At 32.4% G+C, this 27,667-nt stretch overlaps 1 protein-coding gene across 10 annotated transcripts in view; it reads left to right on the forward strand.

The window, feature by feature from the left end:
* The window catches only part of LOC143256565 (nuclear pore complex protein Nup50-like), a 46,209-nt gene extending 18,804 nt beyond the window's left edge, over positions 1–27,405 (forward strand). For 7 of the 10 annotated variants that reach the window (XM_076513936.1, XM_076513935.1, XM_076513939.1 and 4 more), the window contains 6 exons: positions 12,281–12,803; positions 17,875–18,138; positions 19,462–19,725; positions 20,756–20,843; positions 24,326–24,441; positions 24,739–27,405. In XM_076513936.1, coding sequence (XP_076370051.1) covers positions 12,281–12,803; positions 17,875–18,138; positions 19,462–19,725; positions 20,756–20,843; positions 24,326–24,441; positions 24,739–24,938 — 1,455 coding nt within the window. In that variant the 3' untranslated portion in view covers positions 24,939–27,405. Of the gene's footprint in view, positions 1–4,608; positions 4,760–12,280; positions 12,804–17,874; positions 18,139–19,461; positions 19,726–20,755; positions 21,227–21,323; positions 24,442–24,738 lie in introns of those variants that run through there. The other 3 variants (XR_013031408.1, XR_013031407.1, XM_076513940.1) reach the window with 2 other exon arrangements.
* The last annotated feature ends 262 nt before the right edge of the window (positions 27,406–27,667 follow it).

The following is a 27,667-nucleotide window of genomic DNA, read 5'->3' on the forward strand; positions in this document are numbered from 1 at the left end:
CTTCTGTCATGCATAGGTTACTCTAAGTCATGCTCATAAGAGATCCTTGCAGTGAAGACTTCATGAAAAATGGAGCATTGCTGAGTATCCTATTTCTCCTCCTGCCCTGAGAGACAATCTGCAGTGGTAGATAGTCAAAGCTCGTAAGTCGGTGGGCATGCCACTTCCTCCCTTGAGCTTGGATATATTTGTTCACAGAGCTTCTTTTCTTGGATGGAGGCTTTAGTCAGTCACCACGGAGCTTCACCTTCTAGGTATGTAGATGAAACTGTCTTGCATATCAATGTTCTCAAATTTCTCAGAGTTTATCAAGCATTGCATCACTTCCTTTCTCTTTCCCATTACTTTGGTGATGGTTCATTGACACAGCTCTATGATAGTGGCTCACAAAGGAGGTGCATGATCTGTTTCAGATTTTGAATGTTCTATTCTGAGCCCACGCACATCTCTTTTGTCTTATCATGTCATGTGCTAGGTACTTTCAAACTAGTCACAGAGAGTCTTACACACCTGCACCAAATCTTTACCACAGAGTGATTATTAGATTTGCTCATTTTCAGAGACATTTGTGTTCTCAGGGATTCTTTCCAATTGGATGAGTTTGCAACGGGCTGGAGTACCAAGGTGTTCATCTTTTGGTCACTTGTATCACATCCACAGGCTTTGGGTGTTGATGCCTTCAACCAGGATTGTTCTCCCAAATACCTTTATGTGTTACCCTCCCATCTGGTTGCTTCACTGGATGATTTATATGGTATACTACACCTTTGTCGGATTGTCCTGATTGCACCATGTTGTCTAGCACAACATTGTTGGTTTCAAATGTTATAGTGTCTGCACCTCTCATCACCTGTCCCTTTTCCACTGTTCCCTCTTTTCTTTGTCAACTTCAATCTCCCATTTTACATTACTATCACCTTGTGCTGTATCTCCATGCATGGTGTTTTTCCAGTCCTTGGTAAGAAAATCTAGTTTCAAACATAAAGTTACCTCCTTGTTAACTTCTTCCATGGAAAGTCTTCTGCTGTCAGGGAATTTCCCTCTGGTAAGCCCTTTGTCACTGGTAGCACAATTCCTTTACTTTCTCTTCAGCAATGGGTTTTGCTCTCCTTGCTTTTCAGATCAATATCTGGTAGCTCTCTCCCATACCTTTTGTTTTTTCAGATTCCTTAGGATTTTTACTTCTCCTGTTCTCACTGTGTTTATGTATTTCTTCCAGATTCAGATTGGTATTCTGATGTATTTTCCATGTCCTAACTGTCTCTACATTTGTACCAATTTTCTCGTGGTCCTTATTTCATCTGTCTTTAAGACAGGTATTCTTTAACCTCAAATTTACACTGTAGACCATGTTGATTTCACTCTCTCATCCATAGCTCTGCATGCTAACCTCAAGATGAGGTGCTCCACAAGATTGCTAGAGGTTATCTAATTTGTGATAATTGCTTTATAAGCATTTTCACATTGGACTACACCACCCATGGATTTGCATGGGTAAAGCAGAAGAGGGTAGTTTCTCAACCCTACCATGATTTGAGTGAATAAATCAGTATTGTCTGCTTTTCAAAATGGAGTTTCATGGTCACCTGTTTTAGTACCTCTAGTGATAACATTTCACCAGACTCATCACTGCATTCTCCCCGTTCTTCCTCGAGTGGAATATGAAATTTCTTGCTACTTTTCAGTTCCAAGACACTGAGGTGGTTGATCATGAAGGCATCCTCTAGAATGGGTTTCAGAAAAAAGTTAGCTATAACCATTCATTTGAGAGTAGGGCAGTGGCATTTTGCTTTTGTAGATGCAACAAGGCCTCCTGATCATGATACATGGAGTTGATCCCTCTCCTTCCAGGATTACATGGCTTACTTATAGATTTACAATACTGTGGAGTTATAATCTGTTGCTGGACTGGCTGGCATGGCCTCTATTGTTTAACACAAACAGTAGATTTGATCTGTCACAAATGCAGTTCACTCTTTTGATTTGGAATCTTCATCCTACCTTCATGTAGATATCTGTTCCTGGCATTGAAGTTTTGGATTCTGTTGAACCATTCAACATAAGTCTTCACATGAGTTGATTCCATTCTTTCATTCCTGGGTGGCAGCTCCCAGACTGATGAATTTTGTGTTGTATTAAATAATCAGTGTGGATCTTCATCCCTGATTCTTGGGTGCGAGATAGAAACAATATGATCAACATCTACCCTCACATGGATGTCAGTACCCTGTGAAAGAGGTTTTGGATGTATCTGACTTCTCAAGTATTTTCCAATATTCCCTAGTCCTTCTGCTCCTCACAAGTTTCACTTTGGTGTTTTACCATGCGTGCCATTTTTCCGCTGAAACGCGGATTTCCTCGGTTTTCAAATGGCCAAGGATCACCCACGAGATTCATGTAAATTCAAGGAGAAAATATGAGTGATTTGGGGGCCGGGTAGGTGGTTTTTGAGGAGAAATTATATTTTCTCAATGTTTATTGCAGAAAGAAAAAAAAATCTGACCGCCATCTTGGAGGCAGCCTCGTTTTGTCTCGTTGCAGGTCTTGTGGTCTGGTATCGTGTGCATACCAGACGATAAAATATTCTCTATGCTCCAAAGAAACAACAGCGATTGAAATGTTTAAAAGAAAAGATGTTCATTTTGATCCTGTAGACAAGAGAATGTGTAAGGACATTAGATCAGCACCTTCAAAGTATACCTCAAAGCTGAGGGAGAATCAGAACAAAAGGGCAGAAAGGCTTGAGGCCTATGGTTCTGTGAAATCTGGCCTAGCCACCTTGGCTAAAGAAAAAGTCCAAAAAGCCGCAGAGGCACGGAGAGCTGCTCATTCAGAGAAGGAGAGAAAAAAAGCTCGGAAGAGAGCACTGGAAACCCTTGTCTCAAAAAAGAGAAAAGTAGCCAAGATTGATTAAAGGAAATTAAGTAATTTGAAATTTGACTGTAATTTATGCAGCAGAGCAGAAGTTGATATCAGTGACTGAAAAACATTTTATTATTATCTGCAGCATACAGTGCCAGTGGTTTATTTTAAAGCATATCATTAATTTTATTTTGAAGCAATGTCAAAGCTTTCCTTGATTTGCTGTTTCAGTTTGTATTGTGAAAGAATGAAAAATATAGTGATATTGAGGTACCAGTAATCTACTGACAAGATTGTATAGATGAACAAGTTTTACTGTAGGTAGTCATGTAGAGTAATTTTAAGTAATTTGAAATTTTAATGGAATACATGCAGCAGAGCAGTAGTTGTTGATGTCAGTGACTGTAAAAAAATTTAATTTCTGAGGCATATCACTGATATCAGTAGTTTAATATTGAACCATATCAGTAGTTGAATTTTTAAGCAATGTCATAGCTTTCCTTCATATGCTGTTTTAGTTTGTATTGTCAATTTGTGAAAGAATGGAAAATTCACTGACATTAAGGTACGTACCAGTAGTATAATGACAAGATTGCATAGATGAACAATTTGAACTGTAGGTAGTCATGATTAGTCAAAAGAGTAATTTTATGGGATTTGAAATTTTAATGGAATATATGCAGCAGAGAAGTAGTTATTGGCAATGACTGTAAAACATTTAATTGGCAGCATACCAGTAGTTGATGATGATGATGTTATTGATGACAAAAAGGATAATAATGAAATGATTTGTATTTGAAATATTTACTGAGTTATTTTGGCTTTATTAACTCATATTACTAATATATTTTGATTTAGAAAAAAATTAAACTGAATAAATAGCAAATAAACAATCTTAAATTTCATTTATTTACTTTTTATTTTATTTGTTAATTTTAGATATTTTGATATATCTTCTAAAAAATGAATGCAAATTAAAAGAATAAATCAATCTGCTAAAACTGTAAATGAAAGTTATAGTTTTTATTAGTTTGATTTAGTCTTTTAATTTCCTTTTGTTATTTTATATGATATATATTGTGTACTTTTCCGACATTGCAATGTCAAAAAACATAAAGAAATTATGTCCTAGATTGCACCAAATAGCATCCATTTTTTAAAAATTTCCCAGGGCGCCAGGCTATATACCCTTTCCTCTTTTTTTCATAAATGTCATTAGCATGTCTGGTTTTACAAATTATAAACATGGGAGTATATTTAGATCAGAAGTGGTGCATTTCTACTCTTCTGAACATTGGATCTATTTCTTTCACTGTCAGGGGTATGCTTTAGACAGTTTTGTTTGTTTTTTCTGTTATTTTCTTGTCAGTGTGGGATTCTAGCTTATCTTGTAAAGAAATACTGCATCAGAAGATATAACTTTCTTACACTGTAAATGTATTTCTGTTATGTACTTACTTTCACTCACATTTCCAACCCTCCCTACCCAGTTATCTGGTGCTCACACCTTCTACTAAACTTTGAAGTAAAGGTTTGGTAGAGGGAGTCATTTGTGTCACATGAACATGCTGTGCTACTATTGGTCACTAGATGTCACATCCTACCCAGTTATCTGGTGCTCACACCTTCTACTAAACTTTGAAGTAAAGGTTTGGTAGAGGGAGTCATTTGTGTCACATGAACATGCTGTGCTACTATTGGTCACTAGATGTCACATGATAATTTGTATAAGAGAGACACAGTGGAATATACTATTTCCAGTAGGGTGAGAGCAAGTCTTGTGGCATGTGTGAAGAAAAAGTTTGTATATAGAGGCAGTATTAAACAAAAGTAGCTGACCTCATCAGTGGATGTATTAAAGTACCTGTTAAAAATACATATTCAGTAAAGGCAAATTGTAAGTTTTGATTAGTTGATTATATTTATGACAGTTTATTTAATCATAATTTCACTTGGTTGTTTGAATAATTTAACACAAAAGTAAATGGAAACTTGTAATTAGTTAACTGTTTTCATGAAATTAATCTATTTAATAACTTTTAATAATTCAGTTTACATGACATTCAATATAACTGCTGTTCTTAAGTAGTTTGATTATATTAAATTAATTATTCAGCTTTGTTAACCCTGTTTACGTGTGTGTCAAAGTGCTTGTGTTATGACCTTTTAAAGAGTTCCATTGAAAATATGATTAAGCTACTTTATTATTAATATATACTAATAAACATGGCATAAAATGTAATTAATAAATCAATTTTTAATATCATATAAATTTAAAGTTCTTAATTTTGCAAGGAAATATTTTAAAAAATTCTCAATCTCTCATAGTAAGAGAATTTTAACATTTGTTTTCTAGACCTTACCCATTCTCTACTTTTTATAACCCTTCTCTGAAATGTGTAATTTAACATAAATTACTCATTACATTATAGATATTACTAAGGCAAAGTCTAACTTTTATAGCCGTTAGTCGTATTTGTGTAATGAGTCATAATCTAGAAAACCAGACCTACTAGTCATACTCGCCTCACATTCTCTCTTTCACATATAGCAGATAATTCAGTCCGACATTTTATACTATATCATTTATGAGCAATAGAATAGTAATGTCTTAATCTATAAAATGATATGTAATGCTTTATTGTTTTTTTGTTTGTAGTATCATTAATTTAGTCATCAGTTTGAAATTATCTTGCAGTGTTCAGGTGAGCAGTAAAGGGGATTAAGTCTTACTTAGAAAGCAAGTTAAATTATCAGGTCATCCCTTAAGTAATGTCTGATTTTAAGTTCAGAAAAAGAGAAAGGATTTCAAATGCTTATAATGTTATTTAATCAATAATGTATGTTCCATTATTATTGATTACTTCTTGCCAACAATTCACAAGTTTCTTAATACCACTTCTATAAAATTCATGGGGTTTGGAGAAAAAGAATATAGAGAGGATAGTTTTGACATCTTCATGTGTTTCAAGTTTTTTTCCATTAAGATAGTTTTAAAAGTTTTGGAGAATGAGGAGGATGTGAAAGCTTTTTCCAGTCTAGCTCTTCAGTCTTTACAGATGTAATCCTTGCTGTATGGGACCGTGCATTATCTTAGTGTAACACAACACCTTTACAACTGATCAAAGCAGGTCCCTTTTCCTTCAGTGTTACATTCAAGCACTCTAACTGTTGACAATAGAAGTCTGATGTAATCGTTACATTGAGTGGCAGTAACTCAAAGTGGATCACACCAGCAATATCCCACCAAATGCTTGACAAGACTTTCTTAGGGTGGAGGGCCATTTTGAGCTGTGCTTTAGCCAGTTTACCTGAGCCATTGTCTGCAGCACTTAATATTTTTTTAAAATATCTGTTTTTCATCTGTATTAAAATTTTGGACATTACTTATGGGATGACCTGATGTAATAGTTATAGAAAATTGCTTTGTGTGCAATTATTTTGTGCTCTTAGGTGTATTATTTAAGTAAATAAGTTAATTACTGAACTAGTAACATCATTATTTTAAAAAAAGCAGTTCAAATATCATTGGAAACTGACAGCAAAAAACAGATTTCAAAGGTAAGTACAGTTTATCTATTGTTTATTTGTTATTATAAAAGTAACTGAACTGTAAAATTAGAAACATGTTATAGGTAAGATAATGAGAATTAAAACACTTAACATGCTTGCTTGCTGCTTATATCATTCAGTATGTTTGTGAGCTTTGTATTTGCCAAGTGATTTATAACTTGTGTGGCAGAATAATTAATTAGACACATTTCAAATGACAGCATTGTGTATAAAAAGTTGTAAACTGTTACAAGCTTCAATCTATTTTGGATACAGTCTATAGTCATTCTAGGAGAAAAAGTTATTTTGTATGTTTTTATGGTAGTTACAAGGTCTGTCAAATCGACCAAATCTGTATAGATTTAAAATAGATAAAATAATAACTTTTATTAAAACAAAGTTTCTTATTTATTTAGGATATTTCATAGGCTATACACATGATACTTAAATTTTTAAATAAAGTATTTTTAAAGATATGAAAATAACATTCCACTTGTAGCACTCAACACTGACTTCATATATTCAAGGACATATCATTAGTAGAAAAGTAATTAATTAAAAAAATTTTTTTGTGTCTAACAGTCTTATAAAGTTGACTGAAAGCTTACCAAACTGTGAACATGTACAAAACATGAAAAGTTATAGTATGGAAACTGATGGTTACTTTTGGTTATACAGTCAGTGAATGTCATATGGAAAGAGGGAACATGCTTAATCAAACCTGTTTTCCCAAGTTTTTGATTGCCCAGATAAAAATTGCAAAGTTATTTATTAACAAGTATAACAATAGTAAAATAGTCACCAGTAAATATCAACTGATTTCAGAATCCTATTGGAAAAAAATAATAACTATGTAATTCAACTAGAATTTTCTACTTCAAGTTGAAAACTGTTTGGCTTGTACTCTTGAAAGCAATTTTGTGATTAAAAATGATCAGGTTTGTTCTGCTCAGTCAAGATTTATGTATTTAAACATCATAACATGGGTTTAGTTTCTAAAATTTGCAGGTCAGTGATAATCTAAAATTTAAGTACATTCTTTCATGAAATGTTGAGTAATAACTAAATTCTCTTAGTGCCCCTGCATTGGAAACTAGGAAATGTAAAACTTTCGTTTCATTCTGGTTCGAAGATTGTTTCAACAAAATTTCTTGGAAATGTATTTCACAATAGAAGTTATGGATTCATGATTAAATTATGTTGTTATTAACAGTATGGCAAATGGCACTGTTACTGGTTATAAATAGCTGTTTAAAACTAAGAGAGTTTGAAAGAACAAAATTTCACAGTAATTCATAACCCTAACACTGCACTAAAGTTTGTATATTCAGTATAATCAAGTATGTAGATAATTACAGTGGCTTTCAGTTGCCTGTCTGTGGATCAATGCTATTTTGTATATATTTTGACTGATCCACAACAAAATTGAAAAAAAAAAAAAAAAATGTTCCAAAAGATGGCTATGTAAGTGTTGTTTTACAACATGATATAATAGTACTTTATAAAATTAATGTTGGGTGAAGTAATTTGTGTAATTTCAGGATTGGAACTTGTTGGTCCTCAGTTGGAAGAAGGTTGGGAATCACTGCATTGTTACACATACATCGAGTAGAAAGAAACTTGTTAGTTTTATGATGCATTTATTTATGTCACTGGATTCAAGGTTTCTACACCCCACTTATAAAATGTTAATGAAAGTTTTTACTCAAATTGTAAATGTTATTTAAGTCTTCTTAACTGTATTTTATTATCTTTAGTTTTTAAGATAAAGCACTGCTTTATTTAGAAGTGCCTGTATTTTTGTCTCGGTAACTACATTTTTTTTTTTTTTTGTGATTAGATATTGTCTCATCATTCGGATTTATTTACATTAAAATAAAGGTCTTTTATTGTCTTGCAACAAATGTGAGTAAAGACTGAATATTTATTTGTAATAACATGCTGCCACATTTGAAGTGCTCATAAAGTTGGCAGTTTTTTTTAGTACTGAAAGTTTTCAGAAACTGCTAAAAATAAAATTAAGTTTGTGAGAGAAAAAAATGTACTCTCTTTTCTCACTTTACCAAGCAACTGAGTAATTGAAATGTATTTTTAAATGTTAAGAGATTTCTATAAGATTCACAAAGTTTAAATCCTGTTATGTCATGGTAGTTCCTAACTGGAACAACTCCCCTGTAGTTGCAAATGGACTCTGTCAATAACTTTCTCATGTCAGTCATTAAGCATGAAATTTATTAAGCAGTAGCTGCAGGCTGTACTAATTAGTTTACTGAAGTGGTCCACAGGAGATGGTTTTACCTTTTCTCTCTCTTTACAACCGTTTACATGCATTTCTGTCACCAATGATGTATTCACCAAACCCCCAGCTTCATCTTGGCAAAGTTGTGCTTCCTGTGGTCCTTGAAGCAGAGATCTTGGGGCTTGTATTTGACTGTATGCTTTCATTTCACACGTCAAGTAGCTACGCATCAAGTGTACAAAATCACTGAACATTCTCTGCATTCTCTCTTCCACCTCTTGGGAAGTAGATCAATGTTCCATGCTAATGATCTATCATGCCCTCATTCAATTGAGACTCAAGTATGGGTACATGGTCTATGGCTCTGTCAGGATCTGGGCTTTGAAGATGTTGGACCCCATTCATGAGGGCTTTCTGCACTTCTACAATACAGAGTTTGTACACTGACTCTCATGAACCTCCTCTACAGTTCCACTGTTTGCAACTGTTTTTACTGTATACTTTTAAACTCCAATCCTTACCACAGCATCCCACGTGGTGTTGTGTTTTCCTTCCTCAGTGAGCCATGTTTTTCAGAATAGATTGTCTGTCATTGTTCCTTTTCACCATTGTATCCAAGAGCATTTGGCTGAATTGGGTCTGTACTTGGATGACATTGCTGTCTCCATTGGTCAGCCCATCCCACCATGGCTTATTACCATCCCCAAATTTGAAATTTAGTTGAGTCATCTAAAGAAGGTGGATACTTCGAGTTGTTCTATTTGCCAAACATCTTTCGAACCATCCTTTTATTTTCACTTATGCCTGTGGTTTTAAATCAGATGACTCTGTGGGCTCTGTCATGGTTTATTGTAGTGTGGTTGTTGCACACAGGATTTTCTGTGCACTTTCTGTGTTCATTGCCATTTCTCTCACCTTGAATCACGTAGAAGCTGTGCAGTACACAAACTTTACTCTTTATACTTAGCTCTCTACTGACTCTGGAATTCCTTCACATTAGTTCTCATCCTGTTCTCATTGGTATTCAAAACTGACTCTCCTATTTTTATTTAATATCCATTTCTATCTAGTTCTTCTGGACACCAGTCCATGTCAGTATTTATGGGAATGAGTTTACTGGCATCACAGCTAAGTCCACCTGCTCTGCTTCTGTCATGGCCATGTCTGTTTCATACATGCACTATAGTCCTGTATTCAAGGCTCCATGCCAATTGGTAGTATACTTGGAGCGAGCAATGTGATAACAAACTACTTGGAGCGAGCAATGTGATAACAAACTACTTGGAGCGAGCAATGTGATAACAAACTACTTGGAGCGAGCAATGTGATAACAAACTACTTGGAGCGAGCAATGTGATAACAAACTACTTGGAGCGAGCAATGTGATAACAAACTACTTGGAGGGAGCAATGTGATAACAAACTACTTGGAGCGAGCAATGTGATAACAAACTACTTGGAGCGAGCAATGTGATAACAAACTACTTGGAGCGAGCAATGTGATAACAAACTACTTGAGCGAGCAATGTGATAACAAACTACTTGAGCGAGCAATGTGATAACAAACTACTTGAGCGAGCAATGTGATAACAAACTACTTGGAGCGAGCAATGTGATAACAAACTACTTGGAGCGAGCAATGTGATAACAAACTACTTGAGCGAGCAATGTGATAACAAACTACTTGAGCGAGCAATGTGATAACAAACTACTTGGAGGGAGCAATGTGATAACAAACTACTTGGAGCGAGCAATGTGATAACAAACTACTTGGAGCGAGCAATGTGATAACAAACTACTTGAGCGAGCAATGTGATAACAAACTACTTGAGCGAGCAATGTGATAACAAACTACTTGGAGCGAGCAATGTGATAACAAACTACTTGGAGCGAGCAATGTGATAACAAACTACTTGGAGGGAGCAATGTGATAACAAACTACTTGGAGGGAGCAATGTGATAACAAACTACTTGGAGGGAGCAATGTGATAACAAACTACTTGAGCGAGCAATGTGATAACAAACTACTTGGAGCGAGCAATGTGATAACAAACTACTTGGAGCGAGCAATGTGATAACAAACTACTTGGATGGAGCAATGTGATAACAAACTACTTGGAGGGAGCAATGTGATAACAAACTACTTGGAGGGAGCAATGTGATAACAAACTACTTGGAGGGAGCAATGTGATAACAAACTACTTGAGGGAGCAATGTGATAACAAACTACTTGGAGGGAGCAATGTGATAACAAACTACTTGGAGGGAGCAATGTGATAACAAACTACTTGAGCGAGCAATGTGATAACAAACTACTTGAGGGAGCAATGTGATAACAAACTACTTGAGGGAGCAATGTGATAACAAACTACTTGAGGGAGCAATGTGATAACAAACTACTTGAGGGAGCAATGTGATAACAAACTACTTGAGCGAGCAATGTGATAACAAACTACTTGGAGCGAGCAATGTGATAACAAACTACTTGGAGGGAGCAATGTGATAACAAACTACTTGAGCGAGCAATGTGATAACAAACTACTTGGAGCGAGCAATGTGATAACAAACTACTTGGAGCGAGCAATGTGATAACAAACTTTTCCAGCTAAAAACTTCTGCTGCTCTTTGATTGTTTTGCTTCCTTAAACATCGGAAGGAAGAAGTTGTCTTGGCTAGTCTATGCATTGGTCACACTTTAACTCATCCTTTTCTTTTATCTGGGATTGATGCACCAATCTGTGGTCTGTGTGACACTTATTTTAATAATTTTATTTTTAATTTTTTACTGGTTGTTTAGCACCAGATAGTCTTGTTCCTTTGCACCAATAAATGAAAATCAATCATCTTTACTGTAAATTTGAAATTCAGTATTTTTATCAGAATGTCCTAGGAAAGTTCTCAAAAATAGTTTTATAACTCTCAAATCTTCCATTTTTATTGACAGTAAGCCTCATCATAGTCAGTTACATTTAACTAATCCATTACTCTCAAACTTGGATAGTTTGAATAGTTAAAAATAATAATAATCCAGAACAACTGATTCTGATTAGTTGATTGTCTTTTTGAGTTGTAAGATTAATTGATTAAGCTGAACAATTTTGAATTAATTGAAAATGTGAACTCATAATGACTATTTAAATTACCTGTGTAGTTGTAATAATTCAAATTTGTTTTTTTTTACTTTTGTTCATTAATTATTTTTCCTTTAATGACATTAATCACTGTAATTGATGCTCATAGGTAATTTGCTGAGATTAATTGTCAAGTTCTGCTGGGGAATACAAAGTTTTGTCGTGAAAACTTGAATGGGGAAAGCTTCACTCTGTAGAAGTAGTTCAAATATTTTTGTTTCAGTATTACGTAATGATGCTTATTTAACTACTTTTTGAAATTAGCTCTTTTTGGTTGCGATATTAACCACTTCAGTGATGTGGAAGTATTTGTTTTTCATTTTTTTCTCAATTGTTAGTTTTGAATGTCATATTTTCATGAAATAAAAGTACAAATAAATTTTTTTGTGCTAGGTCTTGAAGGTTTTGTATTATCATTTGTATATATGAAGTTTTTTTTTGTTAAAGTATTTGTATTAATATTACTTCTGTACAGTTTTTTTGTTTTATTCTTTCAGGGTGTCAGTGCAAATCCATTCTCTGGTTTTAGTGGCTTTGGTTCTAAACCAGCACCTGCTTCCAGTTCTGTCAATTCCTCAAATATAAATCCATCCATGTCATTTACAAATGGTACAACTGTTTTGGGTCATTCTTCAACTACTGATAAAAATGTAGGCTCTGAGAGTTCGTCGTCAACAGGATTACAGGTAGCCACACAGAATGTTACCAAAAAGGAAAATAAATCACTCTCCAGAGATGTTCGATACTACCAACAGTTAAAAACGCTGAATGAGAATTTTATGGAGTGGATTCAAAAGCACCTGAGCAAAAGCCCTTATTGTAATTTTACACCTGTATTTCAGGATTATGAGAAGTACGTAAAAGAAATAGAGAAAAAATTCAATATACAGAATGTAGACACCAATTGTACAGAACAAGGTACAACCGAATCTTCGGGTTTGACAATCTCCTCAAAAAGTACAACTATCACAACATCAGCAGCTGTGTTTAACTTTGGATATTGTTCTAAACCAAATGAAGGTAGGTCCTTAAGTTTCATAATTATTCGTGAAAACTGTGAAAGTAAAAATTAATGTTTTTTAGATATAGTAAAATATCTCAGCAATTTTTATATGTATCGTTATTCTAGACTTATATGGGTAAGGGATGAAACTTGAAATATTTAAGAAACAGACCTTAAATTTTGACATATTAATTTAAACTGTTTCTCATATTCATGTTTATTTGTTCGTATTAGTTTTCCTCTGTTCTGAAGAAACTTGTATCTTTTTTTTTTAAAGAGAATGCCAACTTGTTTTTCTCTTTTATATATCAGACCAACCCTTAAGTAATGTCCAATTTTAGTTACAAAAATGATAAAGGAATTCTAATGCTTTTAATGTTATTTAATCAATAATGGATGTTTCATTATAATTAATTATTTCCTGCCAATGATTCACGAGCTCCTGAATGCCACTTCTATAAAATTCTTGAGGTTTGGAAGAAAAGAATGTAGAGAGGATAGTTTCAACATCTTCATGTGTTCCAAGCTCTTTTCCATCAAGATAATTCTGCAAACTTTGGAACAGATGATAATCAGATGGAGATTGGGCAAGGTCTGGAGAATAAGGAGGATGAGGAAGTTTTTTCAGTCTAACTCTTAAATCTTTACAGATGTGATCCTTGCTGTATGGAGTTGTGCATTATTCTGGTGTGACACTCTATGATTGATCAAAGCAGGTACCTTTTCTTTCAGTGTAACATTCAAGCACTTTAACTGTTGACAATAGAAGTCTAATATAATTGTTACATTGAGTGGCAGCAACTCAAAGTGGATCACACCAGCAATATCCCACCAAATGCTTAACAAGACTTTCCTAGGGTGGAGGTCCATTTTGGGCTATGCATTAGCTAGTTTACTTGAGCCATTGTCTGCAGCACTTAATATTTTTATAAAATATCCATTTTTCATCTCCAGTCACTAACTGGTCCAAAGAAGGTGAGCTACATTCACAAGAGTGCAGAGAAGTGCAAATGTCCACTCTTGCTCTGAAAGTTGGCTTCTGTCAAATCATAGGGGACTCATTTTCCAACTTTTGACACCTTTCCAAGCTGTTGCAGATGACAATGAACTGTTGAATGGGTTGAATTAAGCTTCTGTGCTAGTTCTTTAACTGTTACAGCACAATCTTTGTCATGTGCAGCCAGCACTAAGTCATTGTAAAACTCAACAGGATGACCTGTATGTGGTGCATTAGTTAAGCTGTGGTCAGCTGATCTAAACTTCTGAAACCACCTTTGACATTTTCTTTCATTGAGAGATTCTGCACCATAAATGCCTTGTACATGTAGTTTCTGCTGCGCTATTGCCTTTTTTAAACTCGTAAAGTATTATATGCCTGATGTGCTCCTCGGATACATCTGTCTTCATAAAGGTTTATTTGACTGATGATCTGATAAAAGTAGAGTTGCATTAGTTTCTTTTTTATGTCTGAACATATTTATATACGTGTCCTACTACATATATTAGTCATTAAGTCTTCTACAAAGACAGAAATGATGATTCACTTTCTGTATTAAATTTTTGGACATTTCTTGTGGGATGACCAGATATATAATGTTGTTTTATGTAATCATTATCTTTCACAGTGTTCTCCAAGTAATGTGTGGATGAGCTTTAGCTTATGGAATGGTCTGCACATGGTGTATACATAGCCTGCTAATAGATTTATATGTATAATTGGAGATCCACTCCAAAAATAATGCCATTATTTTAAAGTAACATAAAACATATTGTAAAACATCACTATTCAGTGGATCTGTCTCTTGCAGTATTGTAAATCAGAAACAATATTACATATCATACAAGATCTCAAATTTGGATCTTTTGGATTTGTAATGGATTTACTGTTATTACCTTAATTTAAATATCTGTTTCAGTGTAATATATAGTTAGAAAAACGTAACTTATTGTTAAGTGTGTATTGCAAAACTTCTGCCTGTTTTCTAAATATGTAAAAGATTCTCAAGTATAAGAATCAACAATGTACAATATATGTAAAATACTTATGATTGCCAGTATTGATGCCAATTGAACTTTCTAGAACCTTGCCTAAATGCTTATAAAACAATGCATCAGGAGACAGAATAATATTGTTTATCAGCTACAGTCAGTAGATGATAAACCTCAGAAGCTATAATTGTGCTTAACACTTATTTATTGGAAAACTACAAACCACTTGACTTCAGTAGATTAACTTCGGTGGTCAGTATTTCCATGAGATCTTTAGATATTGTCATCAGTGAAAAACTTGCATGTGCTTCAAGCTGTTTAGTCAACAAGTGAAGTGTATAGTGTATCAACTGAGAATTAATTCCCTCATTGTGGACCTGGGCCATTGATAAAATATTCAGTTTCAGACCAGATGACAGACTCAGTATAGTTTTTAGCCCTCCAGTGGCTCAGCAGTATGTCTGCCAACTTACAACGCTAAAAACCGGGTTTCGATACCCATAGTGGGTAGAGCACAGATAGCCCATTGTGTGGCTTTGTGCTTAATTCAAAAACAACAACAGTATAGTTTTTAACTTTGTAAAACTTTTGTTATAAAATATTATTTGTAATAACCATCATAATAAGTTGTATAGTTGTTTATATATTATTATGCATATCAATCTTGTTGGGAGGTATCACAAAATTAATACATATCAACATTTAATTAACTTCTATATTAAAATTTCTTGCTGTCTGAAATTATGATACGTAATGTACCTAACATAATAAATTGGACACTTGTCCTGTATATATCATAATGCATAAAAGATTGAATCTTGCTCCTAGTGAAGAACATGGATGAGGATGTTCCTGAAACTTGTTTGTTTAAAGTGCTTTCGCAGGGAAGGATGGTCTGCACATTGTCATTAGAGTTATATCTAGCAATTTATTTGGCCTTTGGAAAGCAGTTATGCTCTGACTTTTAAGCCATCATTTAATGACATGATCTGAATGAATAGGAGCCCCATCTTGTATGAAAGCATTGCCTTATTGCTTTAGATGTATTGAGTGATAGCAGTGACTATTCCTCTGCTTACCACCAGCTATCATAATGACATCACACAGTGTGAAATGATTGTAGCCAAACTCATATGCAACAACCATCTCAGAATTGTGCAAATCTGGATGCATTTGAAAAAAAATCACTATGTCCCAAAAGCTAGAAGAGGATCTGATAGTATCTGTGATATCCATTCTGTGATTCTTACATATGCTCTGAAGATAACCTCTAATGGTATTGGGTTAATCTTTTGCCCCTCTTACAAAAGTAGCAACTGTTTGACTTCTCACAGTGTCAAGAGTCTGGTTTGTGTTGATTTGGTGTCTGAGCTGTTCAGAAAGTCTTGTGTTTTGAAATGAGGGGAATCATATTATCGTACTTTTCTCTTTGAACAGTAGTATTGCAAGAAACCTGGTGAGTTCACACTGATAGTGATCACTTTCACAATGCCCAACTATGTAACCTCATGAAAATATGGTTAATTCCTGTAATAATTTTGCTCACAACAGAGCTCTGTATAGCCTGTGGTTTTTAACTCTTCAAATTGCATGGCATATCTCTCTGGTGTTGAGGTCATACTTCTGTATCATTTTCTACAATTTTAGTAAAAATAGCCACTCTAATTCTATTCAAAGACCTTAGAATTGCAATATTTATTTAATGTACAAAGAATTAAGTTTAACTTTTTCTTTCTTTCTCTTTCTCTCTCTCTCTCTTTTTTTTTTTCTTCCTCTGAGCAGTTACCAAAATGTTTTTATCTTTTTATATTCTAGTTAAAAAACCAGTTCAATTGTAGTAGTTTGAGACATTCTGGTTTTGTACCTGATGTTTTTGTGTTTAAAAATGTGTATTTGAAAGCAAAATTAATGATTTTGCAGAGAACCAACACAGCTGGCATTATAATAATAATAATAAAAAAAAAAAAATAGTGCTGAGGAAATATACTCTTAAGTACATATGAATGAAACAGGTTTAACTCTTATTTAAACCCAAAATTTCTTGTTTTTCTTGTATATTTTTTGTTTACTTTTACATGTGTTTTTTAAAAATTTAACCCTATTGTAAACTTTAGAAACTTAACAGAGTCATTACAAGTATCATTGCAAGCAAATGTGAAAAGGATAGGTAGCTATAGCTGTTGGGATAAATAATCTCATGTTCAACTTGCAGGGATACTGGCAAAAAAAATATTGATTTTATTTAATATTTTCAACATTTTTGTTTGATTCTGCTATAATTAATATTAAAGTATAGAAAATACTTTTGTTATTCACTTAGAGGGTTATAGGCTTATAGTGTTATATAATGAAAATAATTATTTTTATTCTTTGCACAATCACGGATTTTGTGAGTTCAGACAAATACTTTATGTGTGTAAAATCAGTTTATTTGGGCTGAGAAAATGTTTTACGTGGAGGAGTGAACAACGTTTCGACCTTTGTTCCTCTACGTAAAACATTTTCTCAACCCAAGCAAGCCATTTTTACATATATATTTTTCTCTACAAGTGGGTTTTCTCTACATCACAGACAAATACTTTATTAATAAACCTGAATTTCTTGTGTACAAGACTTGTGTTTACTGAAAGCTAGCCCAGTTTTGTAAATATATATGTAGTACATTTAGAGTTGTGTACATGTTTATGATTATGTAGTAGCTACAAAGTAGATCAAAATGACTTAAAACAAGTTAAATTAAATAAAAATAAACTGAAAATTAGAATCTGAGACTTAAGAAAAGACAAGTCTGGACTTGTTCTTAGTTCCCGAAGAAGCTACACATGACACATTTTGGTGTCTTCTGAGTTTGTTTTTTGTTTTTAAGGAGAGAGATGTTATGAAATACATCCATTTCAACTTTATTTGATATCAATATTTAAGATAAATTAGTTCATATCACATTTTAAAAAAGTATGTGATGATTTTAATGTTTGTGCATCAATATATTTTAGCACATGAAAAGGAATCCTGAAATAACATCAATTTATAAAAATTCTTTATTAAAACAAATTCAGATGTATGTACAATTTTTTACATCCAGTTTTTGTTTTTTTTCAGATTCAAAAATAACAAGTTCAGAAACTTTTACATTCTTTCCATCCGCATCATCTACAACTTCTACAAAAACTTTCAGCTTTGGTTTGAAAACACCTACAGAGTCTAGCAGTTCTGTTTGTTCTGGTTCATCCTTATGCTTTGGCCAGAGTGGACCAACTACATCAACTGCTGATTCTTTACCCACAACCAAAGAATCTAGCTCCACAGGATTTTCTTTCAAGACAAACATGGATAAAAAAAAACTTAAAGAGCAAGAAGAAGAGGGTATAGTTTTTACATTTGTTTTATTTGATCAATGTGAGTTGAATTTTACATTTGTGTGAAAAATAAGAGAAAGAAAACAAAATCTGATACATTTTTAGTTTGAAAGTTTCAACTAACTTAAAAGGTAATGTCATTAGTTTCTTCCAACTTCAAGTAATAAATGTGTTGTTTGAGAGACCTACCATCAGTGTTTCTTCTTCAGCAAACAACTTTTACGTTGAAAAATTTATCAAGATTGAAAAAGTTCTTGCAGGCTGCTTAGCCAAACTGATGAAAGTAATATTGCTGTATTTGGTGGCATTAACTGATATTGAATAGGTAGTCAAAGACATCTGACAACAAAATGTTTAGCACCTAGAGAGAGTAATATAAGTTAATATCTAGTTTATTAATACCTGAGCACTGAAAAAATATCTTCATTTGGAATTTACTTTTTTTATTTCTTGCTGTTGATGCTTATTTTCGAGACAAAACAGTATTATTTTTACATATCTTTTCTCATTTCCCAGCACATGCACTAGTACTCATTTTTAGAATTCCGAACAGAAATGTTCATGTACCATAGTTGTGTTTTTAGGAACATCAGAATGGATGAAATTTTCTAGTTATGAGTGCAACTTAGAAATTTAGTGTCCAGGAGTGAGTAAGTCAATAAAGTCATAAGCTATAATTTCAATTCTTAGTTTTCTTTAATTTGGTAGAAACAACTAGTTTAATGAAAGTACTGAAAACAAGCATCAGAAATTTTTATAAAATAATGTGAAAAATGATAATAGCAGATAATTTACAATTTTTATCGTTCTTTGAATCTGTAAACACAATTTACTATATCATCAGCTAATTCAAGATTTTTATGAAGCATGGTGTATTAATCTAATACATTTGATAGGAACATGACTACATCTAACTGTAGAAGGGAAATTCAGACTTACAAAGGTGCTTTATGGTAGTATATTTAGGTTACAATCTTATTTTCATAAGTTGTATTTTTCAATGTTATTGTTAGAAAACTCAGTGATAAGATTTTTGTTAGATATGTATAAGTATTGATAAAGATTTTAGGTTAGTGTTAACTTCTACACATAAACATTAGCTTTGAACGACTGTGTTAGCCTCCAGTAGCCAGAGAGAGAACACAAAAGTTTTTGGAAGAAAAAAGTTATTTAGGGCTAAACTTTATGTATGTTTGCAATAATTGTATTTATATATAAGCAAGTTACCTTTATTGTTTGATATGTAAAATTTGTAAATAATTATTTGTTTTATGTCAAAAAGTATTAATTGATCTTCCTTTGACATTTTATTTTTAATTTCTTTGTGCAGGTACAAAATTGGGTTGTACAGGCACATTCAAGTTCTTTCCATCTGTATCATCTACAACTTGTACAAGTACTTTCAGCTTTGGAATGAAAGCAGCTACAGAATCAACCAATTCTGTTTGCTCAGGTTCAGTTTTAAGCTATGGTCAGAATGACCCAATCACATCAACTGCTAATACTTTACCAACAACTAAAGAATCTGGCTTCACAGGATTTTCTTTCAAGGCAAATACTGGTTCCGAGAAGTCTGAAGAACAGGATAAAAATGGTAATTTTGTGATATAAAAAAACTATTCATTGTGTTTTTGTTTTGTTTTTTTAATGAAATTTTCAAAACAATTTTTCTGGCTTTCTAACTGTGACAAACACTTACAAATCCAAGTTAGGTGATAGGTTTTCCATGGGAATGGAGCTTGTATTGAAAGAGAAATTGACAATTCTTTATACAAAAACAACATAATATAACATAACTTGATAGATGAAAACCTTGGCTTTTTATTGTTTATAAATAATATAGTATTAAATGTGAGACAACTATTAAGTTCTAAAAGAAAGGATGTGATGGGTTGTGGCAAGAAGGATCTGATTTGCTATTTGATAGCTCTGTAATCAAACAAGATTGAAGGCTGTGAAAATTAAGATTTGCCTGAGCAATGACAGTATTACTGAGAGAAATTTGTTTTACATTATGTACTTATTTGAGGAATGGTGAATAAATGTAGAGATGAGGGGATGCCTAGAGAAAGAAATTCACATTCTTCATGCTGGGAGAAATACGGGATTTCTTAAAATTTGCCTTACAAGCTTAAGAAGTAAATGATTTGATTACTTTTAAAATATGAATTATCTATTATTTTTTGCTACAGTTGGTGTAACACAAACAAACATTAAGTAATTTAATTAAATTTTGAATGTAACTCACTAAAAACCTTGTGATGTGCTTGATCTTTTAAAGAATGCCCATGGTGGAGAGAGTTAATATAATAATAAAAGTATAGGATAGCTTTCAAGGAAAAGTAAAGTATGAATTTATAATTTTTTGAAAATACTTTTTTTCTTTTTCTCAAATAATTTTATTTAATCTAGCAGGCAAATAAATGTGTAAATTCTGTGTCACATAAAAGTGTTCTTATATAATTATTAAAGCATATACTTCTGTAGCCTTTTTTATGAACAGATATGCTTATTTTTGAGTTTTATTTTCAACATTTTTGCATGAATTAAACAGCTGATTTCTTGAAGATCTTTGGCCAAGTTTTATTATTTTTTTTACATTCTCATATATTCAAATAATTCAGAAAACTCTCAGAGTGAAGATGAAAATGAACAACCACCCAAGAATGAGATCACTCGGGTTGAAGAAAAAGATGCTGTTTATTCTAAAAGGTTTGGTACTTATTACAAGTTATAATCTAATAAGGACTTAGTGTTTGGAATACTTTCTAGAATAATTATTTATATACTTATTTGGAGAAGTGAACTTTGTTAAAAACAGCTTTTGTAATATTTATTTCTACTGACCTTAATATAAAGCTCTAAGAATCTGAAAATGCAAATATTTTATAGGTCTTGTTTTGCATTAATGAAAGTTTATAACTTGTATGTTTTATAGCCATGGTGAACAGAAACTGCTGCTGTGACATTTACATGTATATAAATGTATTACTGTTTGACTTATCCTTTTATTTCTTCATATTTATGAACAAATATTTTGGTTTTGTTGTATTCATGTTCAGTAAAACAGTCTGTAAATGTTCTAACGTGACCAGGTGGTTAGAGTACTCGACTCATGATCTGTAAGTTTGAATCTCTCTCCAATCAAACATGCTCAATTTTTCAGCTATGGGGTCATTATAATGTGACCAGGTGGTTAGAGTACTCGACTCATGATCTGTAAGTTTGAATCTCTCTCCAATCAAACATGCTCAATTTTTCAGCTATGGGGTCATTATAATGTGATGGTCAATCCCACTATTCTGTGGTAAAATAGTAACTCAAGAATTGGCAGTTGTTAGGGATTATTAGTCTTACACTGCTAAGTTAGGGATTGCTGGTGCAGATACCCATCATGTAGCTTTCTTCAAAATCTATAATTAGTTTTTGTGTGAGAAAAATAAGCAAATTTTTTTTAATCACAACATATCAAAGAATTGACTGAATTGAACAATTCCTAGTACGAGTCGAAGGTTATAGGAAGACTGTTCTGTGGAAACAAGTCTGATAAAACTCTTTTATCTGATTGATGTATATTTGTGTAAACAAAGAATGATGAACATTTGGATGAAGTAAAACAAAAATTTATGAGCAATACATGGAATTTATGGCAGTTTTATTTTTCTTGTATTTAGATTTTAAAAGTGTGAAACGTAACAATACTCCCTAAAATTTGTACATACAAAAAAGTTTATTTTCTTTAAAAATTCATGTATGTTTTTCCTCAAAATAGTTTTAAACATTGAAATGTAATATTTGCATTATTACACTACTTCATTATTTCTGTGATGTAATCTATCTACATCTATTATGAGCAGCTGTTTTCCAACACTTGCACATAAAAATCATTGTTCCCCATATGCAGCTGGAACCAGTAAAACTCCATTTTGTTTTTCCAGTTACCTTAATCTTTTGATTGGAGGGATGAAATATATTTTAAATGTCAAAAAGCATGGTATCGTAAATTGAACATCAGTTAATATTTGATTAGCAGGTTTCAAATTAGGTAAGCTATCTAGTTTGATTCAAGAAATAATAATGAGAAATTATGCTGCTAGATTAGAGTAGTTACCTGAAAAATGGAATGATTGTTAACATGTTGACACCAATCAGAATACTCGAGATTGCAGGGTAATGCCTCGGGCAGCTCTGAAATACACGTGAAGATAATATAAATACAGTGAAGTGTGGTATGGAATTGGAAAATAAATATGAAATGATGCAACGTGTGTCAAATTTGAAGTGAGGTTTGTTGCAGTTTTTTTTTCATACCTTTTCGTAAATGTATGTAATTAAAAGCTAAATCATTTTTTGTTAAATTTTTCTTGTATATTTGTATTATAAATAATTAATATCATATGTTTTTAATAGCTGGTAGGGTATCTGAACTTAAATATACAAATATTTGTTTTCTTTTTTGTCATGAGTAAAAGTAGTATGTATGTAATATTTTTTCTTTATTGTGTTTTTTTCATCATACAAACTAAACATAATCAGGAGCTCTCGTATAATCCTAAAAAAAATAATATTGGTAGAAATATGGACATTTATGTGCTTGAAGCACAGTAGATTTGCACATAATGTGTTTCATCTGTGTTTCCAACGTTTTATGTATGGGGTGTTCCAGAGTGAATATACCAAAAAGAAAGTTAAATAACTTTTTTTATTATTTGAAGTAACAACAAAATTGAAAACAAAACATCTTCTGAAGGCTTGCAAGTTTTATTGAAATTTATTATTGTTATTACTTGAATTATTTATCACTCAATAATATTGCAGATTTTAAAACTCGACTTATTTTGAGTAAAATGGCAACTTGTGAAAAGTTCGTCCCAGTTTCACTACTTTGGGGCTTTTTAAAACTAAAGTCTGTCAAAACCAAACAAGGATGATCATGAGGAAATGAAACTTTGCATCCATGATGCTGTCTTATCCATCCCTACATCTGTGTTGGGAAGATGTTTTCATAATTAAACTGATTATGGCTAATGATGAAAGACATTTAAAGGTTCACTAATTAAATGAAGTAAAACTTACAAACCTTCGTTTTTGGGACAACCTGTATACATTTGTACACAAAATTGAATACATGTAGACAAAGTTGTAGTTTTTGGTGAAATACTTTTTTTAAAGACTGGGTTCGTAATATAGGTGGACTTCTATAAAAATAAATGTCGATATGTTTTGTATTGATTTAGGAAATGTATGATGCACATACAGCATGTTTCTAAAAAGCATTAATTTGCTTAATCTGTTTTATGTTGAATATCAGATAAGTGATAGGTTGTTCTGGCTAATTAATTTATCCATTAGTCTCAGCTCATGGAACCTGGTATAATCTGGTGGCTAGGGTGCTTGAACTGCAGTATGCAGGTCATGGGTTTGAATTATCATCACCCAACATGCTCACTCCTTCATCTGTCTAGGTTTAATATTGTGATGGTCAATCCCACTATTTCTTGGTAAGAGAATAGAGTAGCTCAAAAGTCGGTGCTCACTTCCCTCTAGGCTGTCACTGCCATATAAGGAACAGCAAGTGCAGATAACCATCGAGTAGCTTTGCATGAAATTCAAAACAAACTAACCTTTATTTGTGTTTTTTGTTTATAAATACAGGGTAGCATCACTGATATTTACAGAGTCCTATTAGTTTAGAACAGGGGTTCCCAACCTTTTGGCACTCGCGACTTGAAAATGTAATTGATGAAATAAAATTAATGTTATCCCAAGCTACTTCTAACAAGGCTACGCGACTCCCCTGCCAGGGGGTCGCGACCCACCAGTTGGGAACCCCTGGTTTAGAACAAATGGTTTATGTCCCTCCCTGTAATTTAAGGTTCTTTTGAACTTAAATATTTTATTAAGCTATGTTTAGTACTAATGCTAAAGACCAGAAATCAGTGTCATTCAACTGCAGTATATAATATATTTACACAAAAATGGTAGACCTGTATTTCAACAGCATATTGCTTATTACAGTTTAACAGGCAGTAGCTCCAAGAAGTTTGAAATAGGTAAAATATTTTGATAAGTAGATAAGTGTTGTTTTGTTTTTTGTAGTGAATAGTGTTAAAACAAATAACACGTGACTGGGTATGAAACCACAATGAAATATTCACTTTTATACATGTATTTATCTTTCTGTGTTTTTTTAGGTGTAAATTGTTTTACAAGAAAGGTAACTCTTATGTGGACAAAGGCGTAGGAACATTGTATGTAAAAATGATAGAAGAAACATCTCAGTTATTAGTGAGAGCTGATACTAATTTAGGTAAGTCAACCCTTACCTAGATAGTTCTGTAATGGTTATACACCCAACCTCTACTGGATTTTGTTAACCAACTTGAGCCTCTTAGGATAAACATGCTTCCAAATTTACACACCTGAACTGTTATCAAAGAGCAGTTATTAAGATTCATTTATTTGTTATAATTTATAGAAACTGGGGTGACAGGAATATTTTGTAGCATATATTTTTTAATTCTTTATTACTTTGATTTTAAAAAGTATAGTATTTGAGTTTTATATTATCATAATAAAAATAACGTGATATTTTTTGTCCTCTTAGGTAACATTTTGTTAAATGTTCATCTGAGTTCCAGTCTCCCAATTGAAAGAGTAGGAAAGAACAATTTGCTTATCGTTTGTATTCCCAATCCTCCTATTGATCCAAAGACACCTGCTGAATCAACTCCTTTTCTCATCCGTGTGAAGAATGTCGAAGAAGCTGATGAACTTCTAGAGAAGCTAAATCAGTATAAATCTTAAACATTTGCAAAGTTCATGATTCTGATTATGCCAGTTGTACGTTTCCATGTTAAGGAATTACTAGTTTTATTGTTGTAAAATATTGAGACTTTTGGAAGGATGGTAAATAAAGTTTTGACCTTTGGTATCACTAGTGTAAATACAAAGGTTCATTAAAAAGATGTTTGTCATTCAGGTTTAATAGCTTGGTTATTAGTACATGTCAAGATAGATGATACACATAAATAATCAATGTTTTTCTGTGTGTTGTGTTATACGTACTTAAATATTGTCTTTATAAGACATACTTGATAGTGTTTTATTGTATTGATAACTACAGACAGCAAATGAATATAACAAAATGTATTTTACATGAAATAGCATACTATTATAATTTTAAAATTCATAGTATTAAGTGTCACAGAAAAAGAAAGCTAAAGTCTTAATCCCCATTGTGTAGATTTAAGAGGAAAGAATTTTTAATTTCATCATATTTAAAAATTGAAGAATCAATTTTACTGTATACATTTAGTCAGTTAATAGTGTGGATATCAAAGATTTACAATTTAGTGCAAGTCAGAGACCAGTTTAAGATTCATTTTAAGAAGCTTGGTTGTATATAATTGAAATACATTTATTAAACTGATCATTTGATTGTTTAGTCACATTACACCAGTAACTGTGAATTTTATTGTAAATATAAACATTAGTATTTGAAGTGAAACATGCAGTAACATCATATTGTGCAAGATTATCATGTGGCTATTAATACAGCATTAAAGTTACATATAATTGTTATGGTTAATAACCCACAGTTATTTAATTGTAATTTCTTTTAAAACCAGGTAGTAATTGTTAGCTTGTATTTATGTTTCTGCTGCTGTCTTCAGGGAAGTCCTAAGAAGGACTGTATCTGTATTGGTAGAGGCTTGGACTAGATCCTGGGTTTTCTTGATAGAAATCTTCTCCCATTTAGAATTTGAATCTGATAACTTTGAATTATTAAATCTGAATGATTTTAAGAGGAATATCCGGGTTTTGCCACCTTCTATGCAACATTGACTGACTGCATTATCAACTAGGTGTATGGGTGGGTGATATTCATTTGTTTTAGTATTATTCTGGTTTATTGTTTGGTCTTCTTCACTGGCTTGATGAGCTACTGCAGATGAATCGTATTAAGTCTTGTATGTCTATTTTGTTCCTGAATTCTAACTTTCGTTCATCTTTTTCTCTCTCTCTGCCATCCTCCATTGTACTGGAATTCACAGTCACAAGGATATTGTAAATGGTGTTTTTCTGTTTTCTCAATGCAGATTTGAATGACTGCAGTTAATCAGATGTTTTTGTTGAAAACTATGAATCTAAGGGTCACTGTTGTTACAATACTTCACAAAATAACAATCCTAACCATATCAATATCATTTAAGGAAAAACCAGTGTGAATGTTTCAGCTCATATGATAATCAGTTTATGTTGGCTGTTTGGAACTGAACATAATTTCAGGTATGCAGATCAAAGTTCTTGTTAGCCTGGATGCATAATATGTGCATGTTTTGAAAGTACAGGTGAAATTTCTGAAGGAAAGCCTGATCTTTTAATATTGTTGTTAAGGTATGTTTCACAGACGTTGGCTGGGACTTTGTTAACAACTGTAATAAGTGTTTTAATGTACAAACATTTTAATTAATTAGTGCCATGTACTTGAATTTAAAACAAAAGTCATGATATTCTAAAATTAGCTAGTGCATGAAATTACCAGATATGTAGTTATTTCATAAAATGACTAATTTCATATTATTACTGTGGTGGACATGTATCTTAAAATGTTCTTAATATCTTTAAGTGTATTGATGAAATCGTTTAAGCTGTACCTTTGTTTTACTTTTTTACAGATTTGTATACAAGTTGGATATTAAAATCATTCCAGTGTACCTAATTGTTTAGTTACATGATTTGTCTTTAGAGAATCTGTACATAATGTATTTCTTGGCATGGCAAAAAAAATTTAAGTTTCAGTTTATACACTTTTTTTTAAGATATCAAGTTATATTGAATGTATGAAGAAACCATGATACTACAAATTCATTTGGGATGAATAAACAGGAAAAGTTGACAGTCCTGAAGAAAGGAAGGTGTGCAATCCAAAATCGCTTGGGTTTCTGAGCACATAAGAATATCTTATAAAGTAAAAATTTGATTAAATGTTTGTTTGTTAGTGTTTTGTGTAGTGAAAGTGTAATTTTTAAACATAAGTGAAATTTTTAGTGTAGTTTGCTTTGAATTGTTTAAAGTACATAAACCACAGTTGAATATAAATTCTTTTGTAATGTGAGTCCTTAAATTTTTTAACATTCAGAATATATGTTTTGATATCTGACCAAGTGTTTGTTTTTTTCTTTCATACTTTTTAAAGTTTCTTGTGATTCTGATTTGTTGTGTATAACAGTTTTTAGATGAAATTAAAACTGTTTATTCTGTTGCATTATACAATGGTTAATTTCTGTATATTGGTTGGGTTGAGGTAAGAAAGTGAAAAACATCTAGTTAATATCTTAGAAGTTTTGTAATCTACTTCACAAGCAAATTCATTAGATTACAGATTTTCCAAAATTTACAGTATATTTATTGGCTTGAAAGATTTATCTGTGGTTGTAAATCTAGAAGACTTGAATCTTTTTCTTTTGCCATTTAAAGGCTTTTTACAAATTTAGAAGGAATAATCTATATTCCAACAGCAAGTATACAGT

The sequence above is a fragment of the Tachypleus tridentatus genome, chromosome 7 (assembly GCF_004210375.1).
Source record: "Tachypleus tridentatus isolate NWPU-2018 chromosome 7, ASM421037v1, whole genome shotgun sequence".
Lineage (NCBI taxonomy): Eukaryota > Metazoa > Arthropoda > Merostomata > Xiphosura > Limulidae > Tachypleus > Tachypleus tridentatus.